The sequence below is a fragment of the Felis catus genome, chromosome D1 (genome assembly GCF_018350175.1).
Source record: "Felis catus isolate Fca126 chromosome D1, F.catus_Fca126_mat1.0, whole genome shotgun sequence".
Taxonomy (NCBI): Eukaryota; Metazoa; Chordata; class Mammalia; order Carnivora; family Felidae; genus Felis; species Felis catus.
This window is the reverse complement of record NC_058377.1, coordinates 25,848,968-25,861,991: the sequence shown is the minus strand read 5'-3', so window position 1 is coordinate 25,861,991 and position 13,024 is coordinate 25,848,968. Positions and strand designations below refer to the sequence as shown.

At 34.6% G+C, this 13,024-nt stretch overlaps 1 protein-coding gene across 9 annotated transcripts in view; it reads left to right on the top strand.

The window, feature by feature from the left end:
* ARHGAP32 (Rho GTPase activating protein 32) overlaps positions 1-13,024 on the top strand; it is a 297,342-nt gene that overhangs the window by 260,608 nt on the left and 23,710 nt on the right. For all 9 annotated transcript variants that reach the window (XM_023239300.2, XM_045038522.1, XM_019811556.3 and 6 more), the window contains 3 exons: positions 3,004-3,106; positions 4,919-5,063; positions 5,484-5,566. In XM_023239300.2, the coding sequence (XP_023095068.1) occupies positions 3,004-3,106; positions 4,919-5,063; positions 5,484-5,566 (331 nt within the window). The remainder of the gene's footprint in view (positions 1-3,003; positions 3,107-4,918; positions 5,064-5,483; positions 5,567-13,024) is intronic.

Genomic DNA, 13,024 nt, shown 5'->3' with positions numbered 1-13,024 from the left:
TATTTTTATGAAAATTCTATAATGCATCCTAAGAGAGCCTGATAATACACAAATAAAACCCTGTGTTCTGAAGGGCTTTGAGTACCTGGGTCAGTTAGCATGCTAATTTGGAGAATGCATAATGAGAAGTGTCTTTTAAGAAAAAAAATTACAGCTTTGTTTTCCTTCCTTTCTTTAAGTAATTATATTGGTTATCCCAATAATCTCTAAATATATTTCCTTTGAAGTAGGTGGTAGAAATTTTCCAGGTCCCAGTTTATTATTTTACTTCTAGTTTGTAAGGATAGAAACCTAAGGTATTGAGATTATCATTGACGGAGCAGTATTAGTACTAGAGCTCCAGTTCGTAAAGATATTTTTCTTGTTACTAAGATGATAGAAAGCATACAGTTGAAAATGAATACAGTTTCTTATGGAAACTAAGATGGCCCTGCTCTGCTGACTTGATCATATGACTTTCTCAGGCTCACAAGGGCAGTTATAGATTAATTCATTTGCTAAATTTGTACGTTGTTTCCAAACACAGACTTTGAATATACAAAGATGGATGAAACATGCTTTTTGCTCCTTAAGAGCTTGACTAGTAAAGGGTAATAGTTGTATAAACAAGCAAATATTTCAAAATGACATAGTTCTTTGGGCACCTAGAACATAGTGCAGCTAGCTCTCCTTGGGAATATTCAAAGAAGGCTTGCTTAAGAGTGAAAATTCAGTTGGGTTTTCAACAACAGCCAAGAGTTTTCTATAAGAAGATGATAGTACGAAGAGAATCCCAGAAGAGGAAATTGGTTTTTCTCTACTAGGAAATTGAGGGACTTATAAAATGGCTGCTTTGTGTGGCAAAAGAGGAGAGACTTGAGTTGGCCTAGAGTTGTGAAATCAATAATGTAAGTGCAAACCATGAAGGACCTTATGTTCTAGGCAGTATTTTGCCTTAGTTAAAAATTGGCTTTGTACTTGGACTGTTTAAATTAGAATCTCATTTCGTCCGTTGTTTCCTGTTTGCCCTTGGGTAAAACTTCATGTCTGTAAGACTCAGTTTCCTCTCAAAATAGTGACAGAGCTTTTCCTATGGATTTTTGTGAGAACTAATTGAGGCATCTATTGTAAAAAACTTAGCTTGGCACTTATTACATGCTCAATAATATAGCTGCTTTAAAAAAATTATTCAAAGCTAAAAAGTTTAAATTTTAAATTAAATTATAGGATCTGGTAGAATTTAAAAGATGGAATGCAGGAAGGACAAAAAAAAGGCAGGAGAACCGATGAAAAGTCTGATATAGGGGCACCTGGGTAGCTCACTTGGTTAAGCTTCCAACTTTGGCTCATGTCATGATCTCACGGTTTGTGGGTTCGAGCCTCGCATTGGGCTCTGTGCTGACAGCTCAGAGCCTGGACCCTGCTTCAGATTCTCTGCGTGTGTCTCTCTCTCTGCCTCTCCCCTGCTCATGCTCTGTCTCTATCTCAAATGTAAATAAACATTAAAAAATTTTTAAAAAGGTCTGTTATAATAATGTTATGTACAGTAAATGAAATACATTAGCTATAATTACCTAATTAAAATATCTCAGTTGTTTCATTTGCCAATCTGAATGTTTCATCCTTTGTATAGCAGTTTTTTGCAGACCAAATAATGCTCTCCCAACCTTCCTTTCATGGATTCTTTTAACTAACACTATCGAATGAACATTGTTATGCTAAAGCCTGTAAACTCATCAGTCGTCAGTAAGACAATTAAGACATTAAGACAAAGTTCAAATTTCAGCTACTGTACATTTTTGAATGAGTATAAAAACTTTTAAATTATGTACTTTGAATGGTCTTTTCTAGACTATAGGCCGGACTAGCTGTCAGTTTGTATCAGGTCTTTAGTGAGGTAACCAGAGAGAGTACCCCTTCTTTTTTTTTTTTTTTGCTTATTGCTACAGTGTCCTTTATGATTAACTGATAATATTAAGTCAAAACATCAGCAATTTTAATGTAAAGACAGGCAGGGAATTAAAAGATTCCCTCTACCTGAAGTCAGGTTGACCTTTGCCTTATGTTGGTGTTTTGTTTATTGGATAAAATTCAGAATTAGCATTAACTGTGAAAAGATGAGAGAAACTTTTATTTTTTTTATTTTTTAAAGTTTATTTTTATTTATTTAGAGAGAGAGCAGGAAAGGGGCAGAGAGAGAATACCAAGCAGGCTCCGTACTGTCGGCACAGAAGCTGGTGTGGGGCTCAAACTCACAAGCCATTAGATCATTCATGACCTGAGCCAAAATCAAGAGTCAGATTCTTACCCAACTGAGCCACCCAGGTGCCCCAGATGAAAGAAACTTTTAAAAGTGGGAAACTGGGGGGCGCCTAGGTGGCTCAGTGGGTTAAGTGGCCGAGTTCGGCTCAGGTCATGATCTCACAGTTTGTGAGTTCAAAACCCACATCAGGCTCTGTGCTGACAGCTCAGAGCCTGGAACCTGCTTCCAATTTTGTGTCTCCTTCTCTCTCTGCCCCTCCCCCACTTGTGCTCTGTCTCTCTCTGTCTCTCAAAAATAAATGTAAAAAAAAATTTTTTTTTTTTTAAGTAGGAAATTGGAACACTTACAGGCAGTGATAATTGCCTAATGTTGGGATAAGCACTAGCTTTGTTATATCCATTTTCTATGTGTGAGGTTCAGCAAAACTGTTACAACTCTCCTGGTAACATGAATTCTGTTACTTACCATTACACTTACATGTAACTATCCTAATATATGAATTCTTTCACTTACTGTTAACACTTAAATGTAATGGGAGAGAGTTGGTCTTGATATTCAGGTACCAGTTGTCTAGTTTACATGTGAAAATAAGTAAACGTGTCTTCATCAATTTTTGTAGTAGACTAATCTCTGCGCCTTATAATTTTAATTTACAGATTTTTTTTTTTGCTTATGAAAACTAGGACATTCTGATTTTTTGTCAACTTTGTTTTGACAGAATACTCCCAATTTAACCTCTGTTTTTAAAACCCTGTCTTTAGTCCCCCAGGTTCTTCAAAGCTGTACAGCATTCATTGAGAGATATGGCATTGTGGATGGAATATATCGTCTCTCTGGCGTTGCCTCTAATATCCAGAGACTACGGTAAAAACTTATTTGGCATTTTCTTTTTCGTTTCTGTTGTAATTTCTTAAAATTAAATTATTTCAAAATTAAGGCACATTGATAACCATAACTTTCAGTAATATAGTCTGGATGAAGTGGGAAATAATATCCATATTGATTTTTGTAAATGTTTTCCTAAATGCCATTTCTTCATTTGTTCTATCAGAAAACCATGTCTCCTTAATCTCTTCAATTTTATATTTTTTCTCATTTCTATATTTGGAGATTTGAGCAAATTTCAAAGTTTGCATCCATGAAAAAAATGAGACGACAATTTCCATTGTAATAGAATTATTCTTTTTAATTAAAACTGACGAGTGAAACTTCTTCTGTTGAAGCACTCTTGCAGCCCAGGAATCAATCACACTCGATCGTGGTGAATGATTCTTTCAGTGAGCTGTTGGATTGGTTTGCTAGTATTGAGAATTTTTGCATCCATGTTCATCAGAGATATTGGCCTGTAGTTCTGTTTTTTAGTGGAGTCCTTATTTGGTTTTGCTCTCAGGGTAGTTCTGGCTTCATAGAATGAGTTTAGAAGTTTTCCTTCCTTTCTGTTTTTTTGGATGAAAAGATTGGTATTAACTCTTCTTTAAATGTTTGGTAGAATTCCCCTGGGAAGCCATCAGGCCCTGGACTTTTGTTTGTTGGGAGGTTTTTGATGACTGATTCTATTTCTTTGCTGGTTATCAGTCTGTTCAAGTTTTCTGTTTCTTCCTGTTTCAGTTTGGGTAGTTTATATGTTTCTAGGAATTTACCCATTTCTTCCATGTTGTCCACTTTGTTGGCATACAGTTTTTCATAATGTTCTATTATAATTGTTTGCATTTCTGTGGTGAAACTTCCTCTAATCCCCTTTAACACTAGTTTTGTAGCACATATACATGTTACGTATTCTACGTCCTCTCCCATTATCTTCTCAGAGACAAAAATAGTGGTATCCATTATACCAGCAATATAAATTTTATTTTCTCTTAATCTCTTAGATTCTAGTCTGTTCTTAATATGCTCTTATCCTTCATTTTTCACTGTGCTGCACAGTGATTGCCATTATTCTACACAGATTTTAATATTCCAGTTGACCACAGAGCTCCTCTCTATTTTCAGGAATACACGTTTGTAAAGTTCTTAAACTGATTCTTGTACTGAAGATAGTTTCAGTCTTCAGTGTCAGATGGAGCAGATCCATTGTCCACATACACTAATCCTCTAGGTTGATAAGTAGTCCCATGCCTGTCGATTAATATTAATCAACCTCCTGGAGAGTGAGCCTAACTTGCCATAGTATTCTAAGCACAACTTACATTTCACTCACTTTACACTATAGATCTTACTGGCTATTCAAATTCAGTTAGCTAGAAATTGCTTTATATTGTTCTGGCTTCCTTATCCTCCTTCAATAAAGTATTCCTGAACTATATACTCCTGAGGGATTTCTGTACAGAGTTGTTCATGGACCAGCTGCCACTCAGCCCTACTGTCCAGAATTGCCAAAATGTTAGCTATTCAAAGCACTGGAAATTGGGAGTTCTGTTTTCAGATCTATGTGTTAAGAGCTGCTCATCCATATATATTTCAGAGGTTGTTGTCCTTTGTAATATTAGAGCTATGCCCATAATTTCCACTTAGAAAAACACTTCTCTTATGATCAGACATCCAGTTACTGCTGAAGTCCAAACGTAACCTACATAAAATACAATCACTTGAATAAAACATTAACTATGCTTTCTGTTTTAAGTCCTATATTTGCTTTTCCTTCAATAAAATAATTGTATTTTGTCTCTCGTTTGTTAGCCATGAATTTGACTCTGAACATGTCCCCGACCTGACTAAAGAACCTTATGTTCAAGACATCCATTCCGTGGGCTCCCTCTGTAAGCTGTATTTTCGAGAGCTCCCAAACCCTCTGCTCACCTACCAGCTGTATGAGAAATTTTCTGTGAGTACAAGTCACTGCTAATTAAGTTCTCTTTGGAGTTGTGCTGTGATTTTATGCCAAACGTGCAATGATTGGTTTGGTCATGTAAGAAATAGTTCTGTGACTAAAATATCTCCTTCAAAGAAAACAGAAAACTGTTATTGATAGCTAGTCCATAGTCTTCACTGTTTTCACATGTGCATACATTTAGTTTCTGACTTTGGCCCACTAATCTTATCATCCTCAAATTGGTTACCATAAAGTTTTAAAAAATTATTCTTTAATAGATTTCAATGTCCATACAGTATGGAAACAAAGTTTACTTTCTTGATACTATATAGTTCCTTGTCGTTCAGTAGAGTGAGAACTGAATTGTAAGTGAATAGCTTAAGTTTCTACCAACAAAGCCTACTGGTCTGTTTCTCATTGTGATTGTTGCAGGATGCTGTTTCAGCAGCAACAGATGAAGAAAGGCTGATCAAAATTCATGACGTCATCCAACAACTGCCCCCTCCTCACTACAGGTAAATCACGTGTTGCAGATATCACCCAAGAGTACAAGTCAGTTGATGCGAAGAGTGGTGTTTTTCTTTGGTTTTCTAACTACTAAAACTTCCATGGAGTTCTGTTTAAACTTCCGTTTGTTCATACATTTATGTTTCTGTATCCCAAGGCCTGGCACAGTGCTTGGCATCCAGTAGGCACTTAATAAAAGTTGAATTAATGAACAAAAATAAATGAACAGATTGTTGATAGTTGACTAAACCTGTTTTTTTTGGGGGGGGGTTGTTTTGGTTTTTGTCTTTTGATACCCTGAGAAATACTGGTGTATGATCACAAGTGTGAATACTTGTGATTGCTTGAATCCAAAGTAGGATACAGTGCTGAGTGCCTGTTTACTTCCAACCCTCTTACCTTTTTCAAAAGGTGTCCAAGCTACGTAGAACCACAAAACCTAACAGGGGTCTCAGAATTCCTCCTCAGGAGACTCTCAGATGATCTATAAACCTGTGTTTTCTTTTAGGTCTTGTTCTTGTTTATTGTTTTTGTTGCCATTGCTACTTTTTAAGACCCAATTTAATTTGTATGTTAGTTTGGACTCTAAGAAATAGTTTTGGTCATATCAGAGAAGACCAGAATAAAATTAAAGATGACTGCCATTTAGTGAGAGAAAGAAAACAGTATGAACCATAGGTGGTAATATGCAAAAAAGCAAAAGGTAAAATTTTTAAATTTCAGTCATTGACAAAAAGTAAATGCAGTAGATGTTTTAGTAATACACGAATTAAGTAATTTAATGCTTTTTTTAAAGAATAACATTGGTCATATATGTATTTGAAAACTCAGCACTAAATTTGGCACTCAACACTAAAATTTTTAATCAACATTAAAAATTAGCATAGTTTTTTTTAGTTAGCACTATAGTTGTAAATCATGATAATCAAGAGCCAGAAGGTAACTTGGCCCTGACTCATCCTGTTAACGTAGCCTGTGTTAAGAGGAATGTGAGGGAATTAGAGGTTCTTAATGACCCATTGAAGAGTGAAAAAAAAAACCCAACAACACAAGAGCTTTTGTGAAGGAAGGTCAAGAAATGAGGTCTTCAAACCTGAAAAAGAAAACTGAGGAGACAAATCTGATAATACACAGTTATTGAAGAATATTTAAGGAGGAAGACAACTTTTTTTTTTGTACTTGCCAGAAAAAGAAACCTAGTGCAATATAATGAATATTAGCTTTGATAGATGGGAGTTTTTATTTGCATGTTCATCACTTCCTATGTGACCTCTCCAAGCACTAATATCCATGTGTGTGAAAAGAATACTAATAATCCCTTCTTAAGAGGATTTTTTTGATGTTATAATGAGATCCAATCTGCGAATGAGTCTGGCCCTGAGTATTTTTTTTTTAATGTAAAACATAGCAAGACAGATGATTAGAATTAGGCCAAGACTTCTTGACTTAGTTTTATAGGAGGTACCATATAAGTATATCTTTTTTCTCTAACTTAAAAAAAAGATCAATATAATATATATGTACATGGTTTTAAAAAGTCAAATGGTGTGTACAGATGACTATTTTTCACTGTAAAATGAAAAATGCTCCACAACCCCCCTTCCTGATTTCTCCTTATTCTCTATTTCTGAATAGCATGCGTATGCTTTTATTTCTTGATTTTTCATTTTTAGATAATTATTTTTACCTTCCTTTTGTGGTGAATAAAATTTAGCTTTCTTATCACCCCCACCCCAGTACCACACAAACTCACACTTCCCCTTCTTTCATGTTCAGAGTCTGGTTATGTCAGCATTTGGAGTTAAACCAGTATTCACAGTCTATATTGTAGTATTACAACCATGTAACTGTTATTCATGACTGTACATAATAGATACTAGACTTTATTTCCTTTCTGGAATAACTGTGTGTGTGTGTGTGTGTGTGTGTGTGTGTGTGTGTGTGTGTGTAGCAGATGCCCATTTTTGGCTTGCTAAGTTTCTGTTCATCGCTAGTTTATCCCTGAAACTCTTTCACAGGACTATAAATGTTCTGTCAGTGTGTTCAGACTTATCAGGCAACATGTTTGTTTGTTTTTTTGGTCCCGTGAAAATATCCCTGCTGGAGCCTTATGCCCCACTACTCAGTACCTCAGTCCAGGCTGTTTGCTCTCTAGATGTGCAACACTGTGGACTCTTAACTCTCATTTTGGAAGTTCTATTCATTGCCTCCTGCAGGATCTCTTGTTGTCATCTCCCTTGTTTTTACTCCCTGCTTTGTAGTAGACATCTTTGGAAGCTTCTCCAGGAAAGTCGAACGGGAGGTAAATGTGTTGAGACTTTGATATGAAAATGCTCCTATTCTACTCTTGTATTTGATTGGTAGTTGACTGCAGAATGTTAGCCTGTAAATAATTTTTCCCCATAATTTTGATGGTATCACACCATTGTCATCTAAGCAAAAATGCTGCAGCCATATGACATATTTTGTTTTGTTTGTATCCTTTCTGGATGCTTTTGAATTTAGAACCTACCTAGTGTTCAGTTTTCACATTGACCCATCTTGGAGTGGGTTCTTTTTCATTCTTTGCTGTGGACACTTGGTAGGCTTTCTCCATCTGGAAACTTCTGGGAAATTTTCTTGTTATTATTTCCTTGATGGTTCTCATTGCAGCTGAAATCCCTTCTTTTTTCTTTATTCTCTTTCTGGGTTTATTGTAGCTCTTGAACTAACTCTTTCATTTTCTCACCTTCCTGTGTCAGTTTCCACATACGGATTTCCTCCATCTCTTGATTTACAAGAAAGTTATTTCCAGGAACAAACAAACTAAACTTTCTTCCTTCCTTCTGTCCTTCCCCCGTACCTTCCTCCTGTCCTTTCTTGTTCTACTTTACAGCATCCTGTTCTCAATCTCATGGATATAATATCTGCTCTCTAGGAGAATATTACTGGTAATTACAGGTTTTGTTTTGTTTTAAATTGTTCTCTGCTTGTCACAGTATTTGTTCCTTCCTCATTTGGCAGCTCACCCTTATCAAGACTGCAAAATATTCAACAGATTTATGGAAGCAAGAAACAAAAATTCTTTTTTAAAAAATCATGTTTTATAAGTGTGATAGCATTTAACTTCATTATGATTTAAAATAATCTGCCATGAACAGTTATAGAAACACTTAAGATTGGCTTTAGGTAAGCTTACAGTTTAAATGATATTTAGTCAAAGTGGTGCAGGGAAAGAAACCTATTAAACAAAAAAACTTAATAGTGCTGTAGACACCAATCTGTACATTTTACAGAGGGAATCGAGAGTATTGGTTAATATTGTGGGTGAATTAAGAGAACATCAGTAATATATATGGACAGTGTGTATTATGTGTGTGTATATATGTATATATGTATACATATATGAGATATACTATATGTGTATATATATTTTATGTATGTATACATATATACTGTATACACATGTATACATATATTGGTATAGTATGTATACAGCATGTCTAGCATATATATGTATACATACTAATATATGTATGTATATATACTGTATATATGGTATATGTGAATAATTATGTCAGCAAACTAAAATATATGGTACATAAAATATATAAAACATATATTCAATATAATTAAACACTATTGGCAAGGTGCTATTCTTAGAATACAATGATAAACAAGATAGAACTCATTACCTCAAGGAACTGAAGTTTTAGAGGGGTTATGTATAAAATAGGCAATACTGTATATATATCCATATAAATATATATAATAGACAGTATATATGTATATATTTCTCATCTGGTAAAGTATGTATGCCTCCTATATTTTTTATTTTTTATATTTTATATAAATAAATCTCCCAACATAAGTTTTATTTATATCCCTTACATATTTATCCCCTGTTGTGTAGTACATTTATGTCACCTGTTATATATAATGTCTCATGATAATGTAGGGACCTTGAAGCCAAACTGCCTATATTAGCTATGTGACCTTGTGACCTTGGGCAAGTTCCTTTGCCTCTTAGGCTCAGTTTCATTGTGTCTAAAATAGACAATAATAGTACTTTTCTAGTAGGATTATTATGAATATTAAAGGAATAGAACTTAGGACAAGGCCTGTTCCATAAGTGCTATTTATATGTGTAATTACCCTTATTGTTATTGTTATTATGTATATCTGTGCATTTGCTTTTTTATGTTTTATCTATAATGTGTGTATGTGTGTATATACATTCACATACATATGTATCTTCTGTAGAAGCAAGAAACAAATTATTTTTTAAATCATGTTTAAATAAAGTGTTTATACCATTTAACTTCATTATGAATTAAAATAGCCTTGCATAAACTTTACAAAAACACTTAAAATTGGCTTTAGGTAAAGCTTACAATATATATTCATATATAACTTCTATATATTATGTTTATCTCCTCTAACTATATTCATATTTTTCCTACACAGTATATATTTTCCTTTATTATACAGATATAGATATTTTTCAACAATATATAGATATTTCCCTTACTAATTACATATGTAGCTCCCTTAGTTATTTAATCTTCCCTGTTGAACATTATATACTTTTACCTGCTATATATTATATATTGTACATGTATTGTACCATATATCTGTATAGAATATATATCTATATATATTTATATGGATATATATGTATTGTTTGTTTTATAAACACAAGTTCCTTGAGGCCATGAATTCTGTCTTGTTTATCACTGTATTCTCAGAATAGAACCTTGCTAATAGTAAATGTTCAATAATATATATTGAATATATATATTATATATTTTATGCACCATGTATTTTATAGCTTGCTGGTATATGTATACATATATAGAATGTATATCCTAATATTATTTTCTTTATTCCTAATATATATTACCTACAATGCATGCCCACATGTTTTACATATATTGTTTACTATATACATATTTCCCATTCTATATAATATATAATTCCTTGTGATAGATCTCCTGCTATCTAATGTGTTTTTATATTCTAGCGTCCTCTACATAATTTGAGTGTTAATCTCCTGTTATGTATCTCTCTCCATCCAGACTTTTTAAGATTTTAACATTCACATTTCCTAATTCCTTAAATTCTTGAAAAACATGATTTTTGATAGTGTTCTCTTATGTTATTTAACCTTTTCCCTAATTTACCTATTTGATGTGTTTTATGGTGTTTTTAAGTTTTTAGTTTAATTCCAGTATAGTTAGGCATACAGTGTTATATTAGTTTCAGGTGTACAATATAGCAATTCAACAATTCTGTACCCACTTACTCAGTGCTTGTTATGATAAGTGTACTCTTTAGTCCCCATCACCTATTTCACTCATCCCCCCACCCACCTCTCTAGTAACCATCAGTTCTCCATAGTTAAGACCCTCTTTCTTGGTTTGTTTCTCTCTTGTTGTTTTTTTTTTCCTTCACTTGTTTATTTTGTTTTACAAATTCCACATTTGAGTGAAATCATGGTATTTGTCTTTCTGACTTATTTTGCTTAGCGTTATACTCTCTAGCTACATCTGTATTGTTCCAAATGACAAGATTTCATTCTTTCTAATGGATGAATAATATTCTTGTGTGTGTGTGTGTGTGTGTGTGTGTGTGTGTGTGTGTGTGTATACATACCACATCTTGTTTATCCATTCATCTACAGATGGATACTTGTGCTGCTTCCATAATTTGGCTATTATACATAATGCTTCAATAAACATAGGGGTGCATGTATCCCTTTGAATTTGTGTTTTGTATTTTAGGGTCAATATCCAGTAGTTTGATTATTGGATTGTAAGGTAGTTGTATTTTTAACTTTTTGAGGAACCTCCATACAGTTCCACAGTGGCATTATACAGTTCCACCAGTTTGCATTCCTTGGTGGAATTTTTCCCCCCAATTTTGAACATTACTGTGAGGACCACCCATTTACATGAATCTTTGTGAAAATCTAGATTTTTTTTTTTGGATAAAGACCTGACAGTGGAATTCTTGGAAATCAAAGGGCACTAAAATTTTCTTCCCGATATGCCAAAATTTCTAAGCTGTGAAGATTTATGCAGTATGTGCTCTGCTGAATACGACAGTGCTCACTCACCTCATGGCACTGCTAACTAAAATTCTCCTTTAGCTTTTAAAAACATTTTTACAATTAGATATGTGAATAAAATGGAATCTTTGGTTGTTTTGATTGGCATTTCCTATAAAGTATATTTGTGAAGTACTTTAATATTTCCCTTCCTTCATCTACCCACCACCCAAAATTGTAAGATTTTACATGTTTTCTGAACACATTTATCAAGCTTCCCACCTGTACATGGTCTCCAGACCAGCCCCACTTCTGTCTGTGTGTCTGCCTTTCCTACTTAAGAATGTTAGGAGGGAACGAAAGTTCCACCTGCGGTTGAAGGAGCAGGGACTTTGGAGCCATGCCGACCTTGATTTGAGACAAGCACTTCTTGTCTTTGTAACCTGGGCACACCTTGGCTCTCTCCTCCATAAAGTGGGGAGTGGCAACACTGTGCTGGGTAGGGCTATTAGGGGAACTTGATGAGATCCCTGTAGAAGCATGTTCAGGGCTCCTGGGTGGCTCAGTCGGTTGAACTCGGCTGACTCTTGATTTCGACTCAGATGATGATCTCATGGTTCCTGAGTTCAAGCCCCGCATGGGTCTCTGCGCTGACAGCAAGGAACCTGCTTGGGATTCTTTGTCTTTCTCTGTATCTCTCTCTCTCTCTGCCCCTCCCCTGTTCACTCTCTCACACTCTCTTTCTCAAAATAAATAAATAAAACATTTAGAAAGAAAGAAAGAAAGAAAGAAAGAAAGAAAGAAAGAAAGAAAGAAAGAAAGAAAGAAAGAAAGCAAACAAGCATCTTCAACAGTGCTTCTAGCTGCCAGCCTCTTTCTTCTCAGATTCACATTGGTCTCTTGGGCTCATATGCCGACCACAGTTTAACTATCATTACTGTTTCATATAACAGTCTTAAACGTCTGTCTCCTATTTATTGTCTTTAATGGCTTCAGTCCCTATACACTGTAGGTAGGGGCACTTTGAGAAATGTAGGTAATACCTCTGTGTGTTTATCTGATCTCACTTGCATCTAAGCTGATCATGTTTTCTTTCCAAAACTGTTCTGCCCTGTTATTTTAATCTCTCTATATATGCATAGAATTAAGTAAAGCAAATAAGATAACCCAGGATATTAGGATTTGGAATAGGCTTTCTCTTCTAAAAGCACATTTTTACTCAAATATTTGTCCTTGGTGCCCACTGCAATTCTTCTTTTAACTGTTTAGGCTTGTGAAATACTGTTTTCTTTTATAAAAGAAAAGTTTAAGTCCTCTCCTGTTAGCGTGTCTGTTACAAGTAGAATATCATAAGTTCATGATATCATGTGTTGAGAAATTAGCTTTTATGGAGGACTTACTTCACTGGTGTCCTTGAAACTAGATGTCTGATATTGAG